The sequence below is a fragment of the Triturus cristatus genome, chromosome 7, assembly GCF_964204655.1.
Source record: "Triturus cristatus chromosome 7, aTriCri1.1, whole genome shotgun sequence".
Taxonomy (NCBI): domain Eukaryota; kingdom Metazoa; phylum Chordata; class Amphibia; order Caudata; family Salamandridae; genus Triturus; species Triturus cristatus.
This window is the reverse complement of record NC_140590.1, coordinates 1,333,905,011-1,333,924,991: the sequence shown is the minus strand read 5'-3', so window position 1 is coordinate 1,333,924,991 and position 19,981 is coordinate 1,333,905,011. Positions and strand designations below refer to the sequence as shown.

The window sequence follows — 19,981 nt, the reverse complement described above, 5'->3', positions numbered from 1 at the left end:
GCAGTTACGCTAATCTATAAAGGACTGCTGGAGTCCCGAGGCCTGAAGTTTCATTCCTTGATGGAGAAATGGGCCCTCACACTCGGACAGGAGCTCAGAGACAGGCAGTGGTCCCTCGCACTAGAAGAGGCTTGAAGGATCTCTAGGAATCCACGACTGAAATACACACAATTGAACTATCTTTATCATAAGTATCTCACATATGCACGACTACACCTGATCTTCCCCGGTGCAGACCCAAGGTGCTCATGGTACCCATGTCCGGAGGCAGACTTCTGACATATGGTGTGGGCCTGCCCTAATATCGGACAATTCTGACCAGAATAAGCAAGGATATTGGTGGACGTTATGGGGTGACCTTTGCAGGCAGACGTTCTTCACTGTTTGCTGAGGCTGACTCCTCGCACTCGTAAGAACAAATACAGCATGACATTTCTAGACTCTGCATATGTTTGGGTAAAACACCATATAGCCATGTCATAGAAACCCACAGCAGCCCTGCCTTTATCACTGTAGATAAGAGACCTCCTCAATTGGGCCACCACTGAATCCACAACTTGGGACTCACTGACACTGTAGTGGGGGAAACTGCACATTGGGAAGGGAAGCGTATATAGACAAACTGGCGGCAAAGAAGGACGAACGGCCATCCTGAGTCCTGAGAGGAACTGACTGACAATCCCTGGTAGGAGCAACAGTAGTCGGCAGGAGTGATGCATACATAACGGATAACACACTCAGAGTGGAACCTGACATGCTGCGGGCCTGGGCCTCCAGCCCCCTGTGCCGCCCTTTGCTCCTTTCGCCTGCAAAGAATGTGGCCACCCTGGACCCAATCACCCCTTTTGAGGCTGGAGTCCTCCTCCCACACCCCACCTGCATACACAGAGACAGGCACTGAATGGATGCCCCCCTTGAGAGGTGCCCATGGAGATACTCCACACAACTGACAAATGTAGGTTAGGCCCCAGTTCAGCAAGGTTGTGTTGTTCTTACACCACTATTCTACAGTGTAGTTGATATGATGCTTCATGTATAGGAGGTAGGGTCCCATAGCCTCGTTGAGGTTGCAGATACTGGCCTGGTACAATTGTCATCTGAACTCAATAATTTTACGACTTCTTTATGCACTCAGAAGCCACACAGATCATTACCTGTATCATTCCATCAGAAGTAAGATGGAACCATAGTATGCTACTATATGTTTGTGTTTCTATCTAGAAAACAATCAAGATCTAGCCCTAGTTATGAGATCATCAGCCGGGTACAGCTTGGTTGGGTATGCCCAGACATGGGTCCTGGGTTCACGGTGCCACTGGAACCAAGCAATGCCCAGCGGAAGAGCCCATAACAAGGGTGAAATTGGTCCTGGGTTGCTTGTGTTCCAGTTCAGGGAGGACCTGGCGTGGCAGTTCAGGCTGGGCTATTCCCATGAGGAACAGGATCAAGATGGATTTGCATATGGATGGATCCAAACTGAGATGGCATGGTGAGCAAAAGAACTATGGGCTGGACTGCTACCCGAGCGATTGTCAGTGGTTAGACTTATTGCAAGCAGCCTCCCATCCCTGTCTGTGTGTTTCATGTTCACAGTTAGGTCCAGCTTTACCTGCTCGGTGGAGGAAAAGAAGAGATACAAAGTGGTAGGAGAGAAGGAGTCTAAGGAAGTACAGCAGGGGTTTAGGGGGATAACAGGGAAGTGGGAGAGGCTTTACCCGCCGAAGGGGAGGAAGAGGACTAGTCTTACATGTATCCACAGATGTAGTCTTCATTAGAATAATCAATGTCAGGCTGGACAGGCTCTAAGAAGAAAAGACAGAACATGTGAATTTTCAAAAAGAAACATTTAATAAAGACTAAGTAATTTTCCTTCCTTCTTCTAGCCATGCTTAAACCCCTACACAAGATTAAAAACATAATCAGAAAAGACACACTGTATAAGTGCCAGATGGTTGCCATCCAGTGCTGCACCCCAAACAAACATAAAAGAGGGAAAGAATACCCCCACCATAACGTCCAAACCAAATTTGGATAGAAAAGAGTGCCCACACATCTACCGCGCCCGCTACCACTCCCTAAACTCTGTTGCTGCACATCTGAAAAAGAGAGAGCCTCCCTGCCCGATCTTGTACTGACCTTCATTCTCATAGCTGGGAATACTGTCTGCAAAAATAGAAGCATAGAGAACTGTCAGGTCAGTGTTAAGTCCACAGGGAGAGAATGAGGAGGAAGTAGAGAAAGTCAAAGGAAGTCAGGTGGAGATAGAAAAGGAGATACACAGGAGGGGGTTGATATTTGGGGAAGATGAGAAAAAGGAAGAGATGGAGCAGTGCTTAATTTGTGGTGGTGTTTGCCAGTGCTTGGCATCAACACTTATTCCTATCAGTCACACTGTGGTGTCTATTTTTAAGCATAGAACATCTGAATAATAATAGTGGCACTAGCATTCAGCAGCAGCAGTGGGTGATGCAAGCTGCACTGTCTGCCCGTGAAATACGATGGCACTTATGTTATTTCTCCAAATTAAGCACTGAGATAGAGGTAGATGGAGGAGTTGGGAAAGCTGAGGAGGGTGAGTGGTAGATGAGGACATTTGTGTGATTTAATACATCTGCTGACTTGTAATAGGAGACTTGGTTAAAAGTAACGTCATATCCACTTACCCACATTTTAGCGTCCCAGGCAAAACAGTGTTATTTGCACTATCTAGCAAAAGTTAGAACATTCCAAACTGAGCAGAGGAGGAGGGAAGGGTTTGAAAGGATGGGGAATATTCAAACATAAAAGCAGTGTCTTTCTAGATGGGTCTTAGAAGTGTGTGTGTTAGTCCCTGTGAAGCAGCATCAGACTAAGAACGGATGTATCTGCATGGGGACCCTACCTGACTACTGCACGGGCACACTTCAGTTATTTCTTTCATTTTTCTCAGCTTCTAATTAAGAAAATGGGTCACTGGCAACCAGTGTTCGATAGAGTCATATGAAGAAGGAATCAAAGGGCTGACATTGCTAGGAGGGTATTTTTGGGATAGATTATCATCACTCTTAGCTCTCCTGCCCGGTATCCAGTTTGTCACTTCACACAACTGAAACATCCTGCCTGCAGAGTTTTTGTCCCTCTATGTTTGCAGACCAATTTGAAACAAAGTTAACTTGAGTGTGAGCGTGTCTTTGTGTATGTGTCTTTGGCTCCTCTCCTAGATTCAGTTTCAAGATTGAAGGCTTGAGAATCTTGGTAATGCAAGCCATATTTGATGGGGTTGAAAGAGACCCATGACAATCCAGTGTTTATCCACCCAGCTATCTTTCTGAAGTCACTTACTCTTCATGCAAATCTGCCACTTTGATGATCCATGTTCTCTAGCCTCACCCATCTCTCCCCATCCCCAACAATCTTTCCCTCACCTTTATCCACTTCAGGTTTTGCAAATGAGCTTCTCCGACTTTCAGGATGCTGTAGAGAGCTGTTAAGAAAGAAGGATCAGATTATGAATCGCCATAAATGGCAACCACCAAAGCACCAAGGTGTTCAATACAGTATAGCCACTCAGATAATATCATTAATGACATGTAACACAATACTGGCATTCAGATGCAACACAGGCATATAATACAATGTTTCACTTTAAAATCATACACATTCTCTCTCGCTCTCTCTCAGTATACAATATACACACTTGCTCACAACGGGCCTCAACTGCAGTACTAGAGAATATTGCAAATCACTATGGGTGGAAAACAGCTTCAGGTGAATAAGGTAATTCTGCCTTTCGGTCCGAGTGAGAAGAACGCTAGTTCCGAGTCATACCTAGAACATTTGAAAAATAACTTGAAAAAAAGTCCTGAGTTGGCAGGGACAATTTTACTATAACACTGGGATCCTAAGATTAAGAACGACATCCCTCATGACCATTCCGAGGTTCAACAAGCATTGGCAACGCCAATAGGTCTGGCATTGTCTGCCAGCCTTTTAGCAATTTCTATTTAGTTTTTTCGCAAAACTTTAATGTTTGGGGAACTGCGGGTATCCATCAATCTAACAAAAACGTTGACAAAAGGTAAACTTTTTTGGGGTCTCAAAAAAGCACACATTGCCATAGTACTCCTGGCACAGAATAGAACTACTCTGTGTGTAGATGTGCTCATTGTGAAAGGACAGCATGCCGTAACTGATAGAGCAGTCAGCCAATGGCTGAAATGGACTGACGCAATGCCCCTTGATGCATGCTTGAGTTGGAGGAATATGTGAATGACACAATTACAGACAAATGGATGAAGAATGTCGAAACCCCTATAAGTAAATATGTCACACACATAATTAAGAAAAAATAAAACGGTCTTGGCTACCACATTCAAAAAGCACATTTTTCTGCCATTGGCTACTACCCTTTTGAATTTGAGAAAGAAAGGAAAAGGAAGGAAACAGGATAAAAATGAAACAAAGAAGGAATACAAGCAAGAAGGAAGGAAAGCAAGAAAGAAGGAAATGTTATTTGAGTCCCACTAGAAAAGGTAGGTCTGCATATTAGGAGGACAGGACTTCAGAATGCAGAGACTGGGTCCATCTATACCATCAGAGACTGATGGAAAAAATCCTTGCTGGAGGATTTTGGCAATCACGAACATGACACTCTGATCCCCGAGAGAAACATGAACACAGATCTTACCCCTTTCGTTGGTTACTCATGCATGCCCTTGGTAGACATAAGAAAGATACAAATACAGTTTTCAATACATTTATTGAAACTATCGTAGTCTTGTCTAGAGAGACTGAGCTGGGGTGATTAGGCAGATAAAACAAAGTAACTAGCATTACAAACATGGTGATAAGAATAAACAGTCCAACCATGGCAATATGATTTCTATGTATATGTGTCCGTACCTATCACTACCCCTACTCTGAGAGCATAGCCAATGTACCCTCTGCCTGATCTCTTAGGTTAGCCTTAGACCCCATACCTGAATGACTTGGTCTAGGGCTGCATGTCGAACACAGCATGCGTTGCTGGACCATCGAGACTAGAGTGCCCCTCTGACCCATAAAGGGACAGTGCACTGTTTATACGGAGTGTACAGATTATGTCACAGGAAAGGCTGTCTAAAGCAGGAAAGGAGAAAGGAAAGAAGGAAAGAAAGGAAGAAAGAAAGAAAGAAAGAAAGAAAGAAAGAAAGAAAGAAAGAAAGAAAGAAAGAAAGAAAGAAAGAAAGAAAAAGGGCAGAAAGAAGGCAAGAAAGGAAGAAGGAAACAAGCAAGAAAGAATTAAAGCAAGAAGGAAGAAAGGAAAGAAGGAATAAAGCAGGAAAGAAAGAAAAATAGAGATAGAAAAAGAAGGAAGGGAAGAAATGAAAAAGAAAAGACAAAAACATGGAAATATGAAAGACAGAAAAAAGAAGGAAAGAAAGAAAGAATAAATTAAAAGAAGGAAGGTAAGATGGCAAGAAAGTATGATAAAAGGAAATTGAAAGAAGCAAATAAAAAATGATTAAGGAAAGAAAGAAATAATGAAAGAAGAAAAAACATTTCAAGAAAGTGTTACAAGTGCTACAAATGAAACATGATAAAGGCTGATTTTCTTTCTGGGCAATTTTTATTGAAGAACTGTTGGTGAAATTGAGTCCAGAATTAACGTGTTCTGAAGTATTGCCTGCTTAAGAACTCACATGTATAATACTGAGGATAACTTAATACAGAACAGATTAAAATAGACACAATCTGTTATGCTGTGAAATACCAGCCGTCAGATGAACAATGGATACTCCCAAAGGAATTTACAACAGCATTGGAAGGAAACAGAAACTGATAAAGCATGAAATATGGCCTATGCTCATATCTAGTAGAAAAGGCTCAGGCTCTAAACACAAAGGCAACACTAAAGTAATTATGAAGTAAAAGCAACAGTACTGGCACTGAAGGGTACTACTGTGTGCATGGAAGTGCTCACTGTGAAATAGCAAAATGCAGTCACTGAAAGTTAAGTTAACCAGTGGCTGAAGTAGGCTGACCCATTGCTCCATGCTGTACGCAGTAGAGGGCAGAAGCTAAATGTGAATGACAAAACAGACCAATGGATGAAGAGAGGGGGCTTGAAGTCTATTTAGTTAAATATCTTATACGTATAATTGTAATAAATTCAAAAGGTGTTAGTTAACATCAGACCTAGAAAGTCCCAATGTGCTGGACAGCATTTTTAGTACAAACTGCCAAATGCTGGAACAAAAGCCCTACACAAATTAGAAAGCTCTCATATCACCTGGCATTTGGAAATCAGTAAAGAACTTAGCTGGTCCCCTGCTTTAATAACCTCACTTCACCACAGCTGGCTAAGCAGTGTACTCACAAAAAGAATGTTCCATGGCTCAAAAAAAATCAGGAAAGGCCATCGGTGCATAGGAAAAGTAAACAACAACAGTATGCAAAACAAAACATAGATAATTGTCAAAACTGAAGTGGGAAACATGGAAGGAAAATGTATTGTTAAGGGTAAAATGATGAGTCTATTAGATGAAAAATATTTTTAAAAATTGACATAAGAAACAGACCGATTAGATTGTGCTGCAAAAAACAGCTTGTCCCAGTTTCTCTTGAAGAATATCAAGAACTAAAAAGTCCTTCCGAAACTTGTCAAATTCAAGAACAATTTGGATGTTTTATCAGGTCCATGACAACCACCCTCAGTTTCTTCTCTGAGTTCTCATGTCCAATAACAATAAAATAATAATTAAACCGCCCATTTTTCTATATGTATTCTTTACAGCGTTCACAAATCAGAATAGTTAACCAAGCTGGGGGTACGTATTTCTTACAGCCAGGCTAATGTCTCATTTCATTTCTTCACTTTTTGTATATTTCTCATTATTATATTTCTATGGTTGTTTACAAGCATCTTGAGCCTGGCCAGACTGGGAACAGAAACCAGCCTTGGCAATACCGCTTGACTGGCCCCGGAGGGGAGGTGCTACTGAGAACCTCTGGCTGTGGGAGGTACTAATAATGTGAAGAACCGCTGCCGCTTTTGTTACAGGGGGGCGATATTGCCACACTGCTGCAAAACCGGCCCCCAGTAACAGAAACGCTCCCCACAGATCAAAAACTGGCCCCAAACCTTCCAGCCCACTGGGAAAACGCCGGTGCTCCCTACGGAGACTAGCTTTGATCTTGAGTCTTTGATTGCTTACTGCAGGCATGTCTCTGTTGAGTTTCAGAATTTCTAACTCGTTAGGCTTGCGGAATTCAGGGTTTATTAATTGAAAGACTTTAGTAGTGGTCAGAACTTGATGAAGGTGTTTCTTGTAGTGTCTGTCTCAAGGTACACCCACCTATTTGCACTTGTTGGAGATTATGCTTATTTCTTCTTCATTTTAACCCTTGTGTGGAATTATTTCAATGAACAGAAGAGTGCAGGAGGGTTCGCTGATATCAACAGAGCTATCAGCAGAGCTAATGTGCTCTCCTCCTGCAAATGTTTAGATTTCTTGTATTGCGCTACGGTTGCTCTGCATGACACAGTCCTTGTCTCACCTTACACAGCTCAGCCAGAACTTCCTTAAATTGGAGTATTTCCTTCCCCTAGACTTGAACCATCATCACAAGGTCCATATTCTATGACAGGAATGGAGGCTTTGGATTAAGACCTCTGTCTTTACTTCAGAAATTACAGCATCTAATTAAATGAACATAAACTTTTAACTACATGTTCCTAAATCTCCAGTACTCCTCTCCACCAATCACCGGGGGTCACATAACACTATAAAATTCCTTACGACCACAGTCCTTCCTCTTTCTTTGCTGCTGCAGCAGCTGAGCTAAGTCACTTTTTCTTATTGTTAATATTGCACTTTAGTGTATTTGTATGCTAATTGTTTTTTATTTTATTATCTTCAGCCACAGAGGTGTGCACTTTGAGCGCCTGAGGGGACGAGTCCTCTTTTGTTTTCGTTGCTCACACGTGAAGCCGATCTAGGCACTTATCTTGCAATTGGCTCCACGCACTGGGCTCAAAGAAATTCGTTTCCTCTGTCCTATGTCCCCTACGGTGCATAAACATTGCAGGGCTCTGCCCTAGGAGACTTTGGGTGCTCCCTCCACAATTAAACAAGCATTTACAATGCAATGGTCTCGGCATTGGTAAAGTTAGAGCTATTGGCATTGCTCATGACATTATTTTTGTTTATGTTTGTGTTTTTAAAACATTTAAAGAAACGGCATTGTTATTTACAATGTCAATAGCTTAATCACTCTCCAATGCGAGACCTATTGCATTTGCACCCACACACAGATTAAGCTATTGACATTGTAAATAACAATGCTGTTTCTTTAAATGTTTTAAAAACAAAAACATAAACAAAAATAATGTCATGAGCAATGCCAATAGCTCTAACTTTACCAATGCCGAGACCATTGCATTGTAAATGCTTGTTATTCTTTACTTTTTGGCCATCATTCACTGCCTGAACAACAAGTATTGGAAAGGCATTAATTAATATGACAGGATATGTTGAAGCGGAAGACCCCAGGTCCCCTCTGCAGCTCACCGACAGGCTCCTGCCGTCGTCAGCGGCGTGTCATCTCGCAGGCTTCACTCTTTGATTAATGCTCTTCAAAACTTTGCCTGGCCTTGCTTCGGCTCACGCGCACCCTCTGTCACACTTCTTATTACTTATGTATCTTTGCATCAGGGGAAAAAGCGGGGAACCGGAGGATGAAAAAAATGCTCCTTTCTCGGGTGACCGCCGCACGCCAGGGCTATTTTATTAAAGGTAGCAATCATAGGTGCCCCGGCTATCACTGCAGGATGAATGGTCTTGTCAGGAGCTCTACCGAGGCCGCGCGCGGAGGTTTAAAAGAAACTCTACCTTTTTTTCCCATTTTATTTTTTTTGTTCCTCTCCTCTTTTTAATGCTGGCCACCTCTGCGTGCCTGAACTTAGACCCTCGACGTCGACAATTTCTCTGGCCCCCGACAGCACGATTAATTTCTCTCGCCCTCTTCGGGTGCCTCGGCGAGCCGCGCCAGTCCAGCTGGCCCACTGCTGATAAGATGTACCTTTTGATTTGTTTTGTCTTGTGATTGCCTTTTCTGTCACCTACAATGCCTGGCCCTGCCTGGAGACCTCCACTCTTGCCATGACTGACGGATCTATTTATCCACAGGCCGCTCCGGCCCCCCGCTCGCACCTCCTCCCCCTAGGCTCACTTGCCAAGGGAATAATAATAACACCAAAAGATTCACACACCCCGATGTGGGGGTCTAGATGTCAGTAAAGGGGGTCTCCGCCTAAAGCTTAGCAGGGGTGTGTGTATCTTTCTCTGCTTGTCCCCGTTCTTACAGCCGCCATTTTGTGCCAGACTCTGACAGAAGGGGGCCCACAGGGGACCAGGTTGCGTATTTTGTGTGTGTGTGTCTGTGTGCGCAGAGAGAGAGAAAATCCGCAGCCACAATAAAATACATCTGCCCGGGCCGCCTCCCCCTCTCTCCAGATAAAAGCCTGTCAGCGTTATTTTCCAATTCCGAGGCAGTTTGATTAATGGTGAAAAGCCACCGCGAGATGGACTTCTGGGTTTTACAAGTGCCGTCAGATGGCCCAGGGTTATACGAAATACACTCATACAAAAAAAGACACAATGAGGAAAGGTTGGGCAAAGAGAGGGGGCGAGAAACCGCGAGAGGAGGGAGGGAGCTGTGTGTATTCAGATCTCACGAGGCTCATGACTAAAAGCACACCACCGCCTTTCTCCGAGGCAGAGCAGAAATGCCTCGGAGAAACGCAGCGTCCTTTTCGGATTCGGGTGCGTGTTTTGCTGTTATCTCCTCCTTGAGACTTCTTGCAAAAAACACGCCCCCCCGATCCTAAAAGGACGGGGCCTAATCTGAATGACTGACCTCTTCTCCAGTGGCTGGCCAGCATTCAAGAGGCCAGCCAATGGAGAACAGGGGAGAAGAGGGGCGGTTCAAGCCCCTCTTCTCCAAGTCATTAAATCTCTCGACTTCCGGTTCTGCCTTCGGCAGACCGGATGGTCCCGAGACCTAAAAACTACCTGATTTTTCCGAACAGGCCGAGAAACTTTCTTGACCTTTGAGTGTCTCTCATAGACTTTTCACACGCATTTTGGCTGGAACTATTCTCCCTCTGGAACCTCTTCCAACCCCTTTGGTCCTTTATAATGGTGTACCGCACATATGAGGGGGAAGATTATATGGAAAATGCAGAAGTAGCCTATGAGCGGCACATGGAAAAGTGGTTGGTGGAAGCACTGGACACCCATGTGAAGAATTCCATGAATCATGCCCTGATTAAGGCTTTATTTTGTATTTACACAGCTCTTAACATGCTATGGGCACTGTGAGTTAGTAGGACCCTCTGGGGACTACTATTCTCAAGGCATGACTTGTGTGGGGTACTTCTAAGAGCTATTCCCTAGAGGATATTTTGTCGCAGATGGCCACTTCGATCCTTCAGGATCACGAGTATGGGTTTACCATCCCACAAAGCACTTCAGGGCTGTCCATGATCTCATCTCCCCCGGTGACAGATGAAATCTCCGACATCCTCCTCAGAATCAGAAGCTGTCCTGTGAGACTCACAACCTGCGACTAAACGCAAGCACAAGGTACACCATGTGGTACCTGAGGTTCCAGCTAACAAAAATCTACTCTTCAATCCCGAGATATTGTACACCCCCATTCTATGATGTAATTTCTTTAAACCTATATAGGATCTGAGCGTTTAGACAACACAGACTGTGGGACTGGTGTCCAGCCTGATTCCAGACACCCCCGCCGGGTATGTTCACCTGTATTAACTGTGGATGTGTTCAGATAAACATGTGCCTGAATAACTGTGTGCACCGCAGTGTAAGTAAACCAATGTTTCACTTTTTACACACAAATTTTAACATTGATAATAACCACGTACTCAGCCTTACTTGTCCACGGGTGCTGCCTTTGAAGGTGCGGCAGTTATTTAATCGAACGAAAACAAAATATTGTTCCAGCGGCGCACTCTTATTTCTTCTTTTAGTTCTCAATATGTAAATACAGCTCGAGTAACTGAACCATGTTTTGCGTGCTACACCGTATTTGGGGGCTGCCAGTCCCACATAATGAATAAACTGTGGATGTGTTCTGGTAAACATGTGCCTGAATAAATGTTTGCACTGCAGTGTAAGTAAACCAATTTTTCACTTTTTACACACAAATTTAAACATTGATAATAACCACCTACTCAGTCATTTGTTCCATGTTTTTTATTATCCTCACGATGCATGTTACATCATTACAAGACTTCTGTAATAATTAAATTACATAAAACAATCACGTGAATTACAAAACCCAAACGCAAATACATATAGTACACAAATAGATTCTTCTTTTGCGTGGCTCCAATTTATTTGTGTGATGCCCTATGCATTTCAGGACAGACAGTCCCTTCCTCAGGAACCACTAAAAAACATAAATGAACGAAATAACAAATTAAATCTATGACTAGTCACAAGTTACCAAATATTTCCTACACTCGTAGGGTGAATTAACAGAATAAGTGTTCGTTGTACCACAAATGGAGAAAAAATGACCACAACTCATTTTTAGTAGAGCTCCCAAAACCTTGGGCCATGACAGTACAGTCATCACATGGTTAACAAGCTTCAAAGAATAAAGTCCACCATTGCAGATAACAAACTATAAGTGATGTAACTATCATGCAACATAATCAAAAACTAAAGCAGCCGTGTTTTACTTCGTGACTCAGCCTCCAACATATTCTTCACCTCTAAATGTGTTCCCAATTCAAAATGAACTATGAAAAATGTATCTGTCCTGCACTTAATCACCTGTGTTTTCACTATGTGACCCGGCTTCCAAGACGTTCTCCACCTCTAATAATGCTTACCCAAGAGAGGGTCTCAACCAAAAGGTACTTACTAACACGGGTCCAAAGAAGTAAGTATAACTTCTCAAAAGACTGAAATTTGTTTTTAAATAATCCTAAAAAATCAAATTGACCCATACTTTCATGCCTCGATTTACAATAAAGTGACAAATGCAATATGAGTGTATTTAGCCCCACACCATGGTACCTTTAATCATTAAATAAACTCGCCGAAGCGGCACCTGCATAATAGATTGACAACTTTATGGACATTTGTATTTCTGCTAACAGCCGCGCACAACTATTCATGCTGAAATACCATCACTGGCTTAATCTCCCAACAGTATGCTCTCCTGGCTCTAATAGTCTGTACTCCTCCGCAACTCCTCTGCCAGTAATCACTGTTTTCCCGCGGCACAAAGGTAAAAGGTTGCAGGCTGACTTCGCCCACTGAGTATGCCTGCTTTATTGCTAGACATAAGGTGCCATCTTAACATGGTGCATGGACCCGCACCTAATCATAGAAATAACAACGTATTTCACCTAGCAACCCAACACTGCAATCATAATTTATTCACAACCAGATCACAAACAAGTCAGCCTGATCAGTGCTCACCAATCTAAAGTAACATATCTTGGCGGCGTGAGTCAACAAGAAGGTTTATAAAACCACCATATAGAAAACAAAAATACCGTAACATAGCTATGCTCTAATAGTCGCCAATTACCAAATTTACCATGAATAATATTTCCTAAGTGCCTAAAGCTGCAACACTAAAAAATCCAACAGTTAACATAAAAAGTGCGCATTCTTCAAACCGATACTGTGTGATATAAAATAACTCCCATTTGATTTTAAGCAAAGTTCTTGTATGGGTCATCATTAAACAAGGAGAATAATTGTAGTAATATAAACAGTAATGTATGCACTCACATACAGGTTCTCAGCGAAGTATTAAAACAATCTCAATTCAATGAATAGTACACAATTCTTTGGGATTATATCCCATGCAACATGTAGGGTGTACATCATTAATGTTAACCAGAGGAAACCTAGAGCTGTTACGTTTTTCAAAATAATATAGATTTTCAAGCTCATCAAACAAATAAAAATTAAAATGATTAATGCAAAATGTATACACACCAAAGTAAATTCTACAGATCAAACCTATGACAAGCTCAAAACATTAAGTATGCCTGTTAATGTATGACAACTGCCTTTGTGTTCAGAGAGCAATGTGGATTGATGGTAATCTGCGCTAAATCCTCATTCCTAGTGTCTTTACGCGCAGAGCCTCAGTAATGTTCTTCTATTTATAACAAGCAACTCAGAACTAATTTGTCGTTCAATCCCAGCGGCATCATGGTATGATATTTTTTGATGTATTGAACTTCCATTTGAGATAGTAGTTGACTCAAGTCTGAACCCTCCTTTGATTTTATGGTTTCCAAAATCAAAAATCACAACTGCGCAATGTTATGACGCTAATCCAACCTGTGCACCACCAAGTGAGAGTTGGTGTTCTGAGTAGGAATCTTACTTTTGTGTTCTCCAATCCTTATTTTTACTTTCCTTTCGGTCTTTCCAATGTAGAGTAGTCCACGCGGACATTTAATGCAGCAGATTACGCTAGTGGTGTTACAATCCGACGTTTCAGGGTGATGCTTTCCCCCGTCCTGAGGTGTGTGATGGAATGGTGCTGAATTACATTATTGCAATGAATACAATTCATACATTTTACCATGCCTTGATAGTTTCCAGTGAGTTTCTCAGATTTTGCAGACAGCAACTCCTTCACATTCTTGCTTCTAGTGTAAGCGAATAAATGTTTATTCGCAAATGCATCTCTGAAATCAGGTTCCGTTTGTAACAATTCCCACCATTTGGCAATCACTTTTTTGATGCTTCTGGATCTATTTGAAAATTACAATACAAACACCATATGGTTGGTGTCTGTTTTTTCTTTTTTGATTAACACATCCTGGCGTTCAACTCGTGCTTCTGCTCTTTCCATAATGGTAGATGCATACCCTGTTTGTAAGAATCTTTGTTGGACCCTTGCGATCTCCATGTCACATTTTTCCTTCTGCGACGAAATCCTCTTCACTTGCATCATTTGGGAATATGGTAAATTCTGAACAAGATGTGGGGAAGGAAACTATGGAAAAGTAGAGCATTATTTCTGTCAGTGGGTTTAATGTATACGCTCGTATCTAGCCCAGTGCTCTTTCTTTCAACCAAGACATAAAGAAAAGGTACTTGAGTATCACTGACCGTGTCAGTAAATTTAATCTGATTGTTTCTTGTGTTCAAGATTGCGATGTTATGTCTCAGCGAGTTTTCTGTGTGGGATCATATCAAAAATATATCATCAATGTAGCGACAATACATAACCAAATGTTGACTCAATGCTGTGTTTTCAAATATATGTTCCTGTTAAAATAATAATGCCATAAAAATGCTTGCATATGTGGGTGCCCCCCAAAGCACATGGAAGTCCCACTGATTTGGAGAAAAAAACAGTCTTTCCAATGAAAATAACTGTGCTGCAGGCAAAATTGCAACAGTTCCAAAAGGAACACCTGATGTGGTTTGACAGGTCTCTAAAGTGGCACACTCATATAGAGGCCCAGAAGGCGAAGGCCTTTACATCGATCTGTGGCTTGAAAAAATTTAACCGAGATTATGGAAACATGTCGCACAGACCGCTGCTAAAGGCCTTCAGCGCAATGATACCCCCACAAGTACTCTATGGAGCGGAAGTTCTCCATCTGAGTGGTAAATGTGATTGGGATTTAGAGGAAGGGAAATGCCTAAAAACATTATTGTCATTACCACATTCGGCAATGATCCAAGCAATAAGAACCGAGTTAGGTACAACTGCTTGGAGGGTACAGGCACAAATGGCTTTAATTAGATTCTGGAAACGCCTGGATATAGAGATAGGCCAGAAAGTATCCCAATGGTGTAGAAAAGAAATTCAAAATAGTAATCTAAAATGGGCTAAAGAGAACAGGAAGAAAATACGATTGGCCTGTAAGAACTTAAAAGTGAAAATCTGTCAAGAATCCCTGTATGTAGAATTCATTAAAAGTGATCTTAGTAAGTATGGACAGGAAGTCTCTCGATGTGCAGATATGGAATATCTGGCAAAGAAAAAATCTGTGCAATTTATGAGAGATTCATGGTTAAATAAAAATTGGTTCCCTTACCTGGATATTCTACCAAACCTTTGGTACAGACAGGAAATCCTAAGACTGAGAATTGGTATAAATCCCTGGTTGATAAATGAAGAATTAAAAATAAAAATGTTAGGCCATGAAGGTTATTGTAAATGTACTTTGGGAACAAAAGGTGATATATTACATATTTTGTTAGATTGTGCAACATTACTAGAGCAGCGTAAATTATGTCTCCGCCCATTGTTTCTAAAATATGGCACAAAGTTACGGACACAGGCGGTGGAGCTAATCACAGAAATGCCTAACCTCGAGATCGCGATTGCATTAGGGAACTATATGAATGTAATTAAAAGTTATCTAAAAGAGATGTAGATGTAAATTCCAGAAATTTTAAACTGTTTTAAAATCTAAATAAGGCTAATATTAATCTTTTTAAAAATGGATGAATTGCATAATATTTTAAATTGAGTTTTAAATTATGTATAATTTTTATAAATGCTCCAGCTGATTTGTATAGATAAGTTACTATTGCACTCCACTCCGAAAATGTACTAAGTCTTAACGCTGAGAAGGTATACATCTGTATTGTTGAACTGTCACTTTTAACTGTCAATTTTAACTGGTTATTACTGTTTAAAGACCAAGGTCTAAATAAACATTGTATTTATCATCATCAACACCTTATGTGTTTTTAAGGTTGGCTGATTCAATAGAACCCATTTGACTGCATTTATTCCTTCTTTGTGAGGGATTGAGGCCATTTATCAGTTTTCTCAACGTTCTGGTCTTGTAAGCGTGATAAAATAATCGGTTGTGTCTCGTACATATGATTTCCAAGCACACACGATGGGTCGCAAAAAATGATTGATGTACTTGCCTAACAGTTCAAATATGAACCCACACCCGGAGACACTGGGTCTGAAGGGTGTCTCCACAGGATGCTTGTGTATTTTAGGAAACGTAAATAGGGGTGGTCTCTTTGGAAATTGCTTAATAAGGTAAGTCCTAGTCTTGGGGATGATCCAATTCATTTCTATGGCTTTATCCAAGATTTTCTAATGAACTTGCTTGATCTCTAATTTGGGGTCATGATGCAATTTTAAATATGTAGTTTCATAAGACAAATGTTCTAATAACTTTCTTATGTAGTAAGTGCTGTCCATGACGACTAGTGCGCCTCCTTTGTCGGTTTTTTGAAATACCAAATCATCATTGTCAGATACTGTGTTTTAAAATATGTTTTTCAGATTTGGTCAGATTGAAATTCTTTTGTCTTTTGAAATCAATAACATTTAGATCTTTTTTTACTAATGTTTCAAAAGTAGCCATCATTTTGTGCAACACAGTTGGCATGAATGTTCTTTTGCTTTTAAATTCAAGATATTCCTTTTCTTCTTCCATTCTTTGGTCCATGACCACATTATCAAAAAAATTTCATAGTCTGAGCGATCTCATGAATCTGAATAATGCAATTCAGATTCTTGAAGGTTGGTATGATATGTGGCTACAAATGATGTACCTCTATTCAGAATTTGAAATTTCCTAGGGGTTATCAACTGAGATGAGGTGATTACTAAGGTTTCTGACACAGTATGCTTTTCCTTCCTTTCTCTTTTACCTTTTCTCTTTCCTCTGCGGGTTTTAGTGTGATTCCTGAGGGTTTTTATTGACATTAAGTCTGGTGGTTCTACTGAAAGTTGACCTTTGGATAAAAAACACTCCGCTTGACTCATGGAATGAATCTCAAGTTCTGTATGTTCCACTGGCGAAGATTCCCTTTGAACAGCATCCTTGTTTAAAGAGGTTCTAGAGGGAGCAATTACGCAATTTGAAACAATACTTTCTTCCGATAAAGCATGGGGATTTCTTGATGGTTTCCTTTGTGCGTACATCTCTGCCCATGTATAGACTTCATTAAGCTTATAATCTATCGTATCTCCCTCAGTTTCTGTTCTCGTAACTCGTTTCCATATAATTCCAATTTTGGGTTGATTTGTTCTAAGCTGTTTTTCCACACATCTGGTTCCATGCGATGTGACAGTTCTTGTTGTGTGTTATGAATCTCTTCTTCAAGTTCCCTGATGGTTTTAGACAGTTTCTCCACAGTAAGTAGTATTAAACCCAAAGACCATTTATTAAACACCGGGTATTATTTCTCCATAAATTGTTTGGTAAATTGAAACCGGAAAAGCATCGGTTTTATCACTAGTCTTAATCCCTGGGGAATTCTTCTATGTTTGTGATACTGAATTCATTTTGAGGCGTGAAGCCATTGATTCAGGTCTCTTCTTGAGATGAATTCGAAGTGCTTCAGTTGTTGTGCAATTGACTCTTCTCGGGTGTCGAAAGTCTTGGTAGCTTGGATTAGAGCATACATTTCTGTTTCTTGCTCTGACGTATAAGCTTTAACTTCAGCACTATTTTCAGTGGTGTTCGCAATGCTTTCAAATGACGCCATGCTTGTCCACGGGTGCTGCCTCTGAAGGTGCTGTTTAAGAGGACAATGGTTACTAGGTGGCCAATGTGGTCCAAGATAGACGCAAGAGTTGCGCAAGAATCAAAGCAATATGTCTAAATCAGAACAGGCATTTAATGCCAGAAGGAGCAAGGAATTATGTTACCAGGGACACGTTCCAATCAAATAACACATGTTATTTATTTTCAACAATATGCAAAAATAATACAGGTGTTCACATAAGAAAGTGACAGCAAGCGTGATGTGGTAAGTGAGGGTGACTTTAAAATATATACATTTCATTGACAACACACAAGGGAACTCCTAGTGAACAATTTATAAAAAATGCAAGGACTTCCTGTTGTAGGGGGTCAATGGCGTTTCGATCTCAATGACTTGTGATCAACTTCAAGACAGAGCGTATGCGAGCAAGAGGAATCTATAAAAAACATTACACAGTTGGCGGGCACTAGGTGGCGCACGAGCACAATGGCCGCACAAGTGTGAGGTTCCTGCAGCTCGGTTCATCTATCCTGTAATTTATCCTTACCAGGAGGTCCCTTCCTGCGGCCTGTGATGCCGGCGAGGAGGGTACAGCCTGCTGCTCATACGGTGTAATTTGGAAGTCTCCAGCACAACGCCACATGCCATTGCAGCTCCCTCTTTGAAGTGCCGCTGGAGTGACTCGGTGAGTCTGGAACCCAAACTGGGCAGGGCGTGCTACGGAACCACCGCAGCACCCACGTTCAGCCAGGCCTCATCCCTGCCATGACTGCAGATTGCGGCGTAGTGAAGCTGGGAGGTGAGTGTGTGCCAACTGGGACCCTGCACGCTGCCGTGCAGACTTTTTGACCATTGGTGGCAGCTTCCCACTCTCCGCTGCATCATCGCTACGGCCTGACTCCTGACTGTGCGGGGCTGGCTGACATTGGGTGCTAAGGCGCGGCCCCCGCAACATATCGCTCGGCTGCCCGGCGGCGCTTTGGACCGCCATTACCTGTACACTCCGTCGGATTGGATATGCGGAACTGTTGTGGGGGCCCATGCTGGACTTTGACGGCGCTGCGGCTGGATTGACAGGCCGTCATCAACCTGCCGGCACACTCTCGCGCACAGCGCCTGAAGTGCGGATGCACTCTACTGGTGACCAGTGGCCCCCAGCCCTTCTCCTTACCGCCCTGCGCTCAGTCTGCATTCAACAGAGGCCGGGTGTACCTATTGTCATCACCTGCTCACGGCATTGCTTGTCATGGCGAGGCCTGCAAATATACGTGTCCTCACTTGAAATGGATGTATGGGCCTGATCCCTTTGCTCCCTCGATTGGCTGTCCCTTGCCAGTGGCGCAGTTCTAAGTGACTATCTCTTGTACATCCCTCCTTTGGTGAATGTCATAGTGTTTTGGATTGGCCATACCTCGATCAGTGACGTAGCATACGTGTTGGCCACTGCCACCCATCCTTCCAGTCTCCACTCCCTCCTTGCTGCCTATCTGATTGCTAGAACAGTCTATTTGGACTTTCCTGATCTGCGAGTCCCCCTCTAGGTGGAAGCTGACGGCACGGAACCACGAGGCATGCTGTAGCCCCCGTCTGGACTAACACATGGTGGTGCGCACATACGCAGACCTCACATTCTGCAGGAATAAATAATATCAGATATGCCCTTACAGTGTTGCTATCCTCACTGCACATCATTGAGGGAAGTCGTACCAGCTGCTGAGCCCTCAGGACTAATCGCTTTCACTCACCTGGGTCGCCTAGCCCACTTCGCTAGTCATCTACACTGCCTAAACCCCCCTGCGAGGAGACTCGTCACTTCGCAGGTACAGAGGCATAACCATGGGGAAGACAGATGCCAAACAGACCCGGCTGACGTTCGAAGCTAAAAAGGGCAACCGTGCGCAGCAAGACTCTCATGAAGATAACAATGAAGAGCTTGTGCAGGGGTCAACACCCTTGCAGGATGACAACATGAAATTGTTGCTCCTTGAAATGAGACAAAGCCTGACCTCGATTGCAGACAAGATGGACGCAATGAATAATCGAATGGAGGCCATAGTTCATAAGCTTGATGGTCATGACATGCGCATCAAAGAAACTGAACGTCGCATCTCAGAAGCTGAGGATACTACGTCACACATTCAGACACAAGTGACGCAAATGGAAAGGTTTCTTAAAATCATTGCCGCCAAAAATGAGGACATTGAAGCTCCCAGCAGGAGAAACAACATCCGGGTTTTGGGTATTCCGGAGAGTACCAACACCGGCCGTATGGAGGAGTATATTGAACGACTGCTGCATGAAACAATCGGGGCTGACTCCTTCTCTCCTCAATTTATAGTGGAAAGGGCGCATCGCTCCCTCGGACCCAGATCGCCACCGGCCAGCACGCCATGCCGTATCAACCCATGGCTGCTGAATTACCGAGATCAGGATGTGGCTCTCAGGACAGTGCGGAACAAGAGGCAACTCACCTT

At 42.5% G+C, this 19,981-nt stretch overlaps 1 protein-coding gene across 3 annotated transcripts in view; it reads right to left on the bottom strand.

Moving 5' to 3' along the window:
* The window catches only part of LAT (linker for activation of T cells), a 379,514-nt gene that overhangs the window by 23,453 nt on the left and 336,080 nt on the right, over positions 1-19,981 (bottom strand). For 2 of the 3 annotated variants that reach the window (XM_085618961.1, XM_085618962.1), the window contains exons 6-8: positions 3,405-3,463; positions 2,137-2,163; positions 1,748-1,802 (exon numbers count right to left, since the gene is read on the bottom strand). In XM_085618961.1, coding sequence (XP_085475087.1) covers positions 1,748-1,802; positions 2,137-2,163; positions 3,405-3,463 — 141 coding nt within the window. The remainder of the gene's footprint in view (positions 1-1,747; positions 1,803-2,136; positions 2,164-3,404; positions 3,464-19,981) is intronic. The other variant, XM_085618963.1, reaches the window with a different exon arrangement.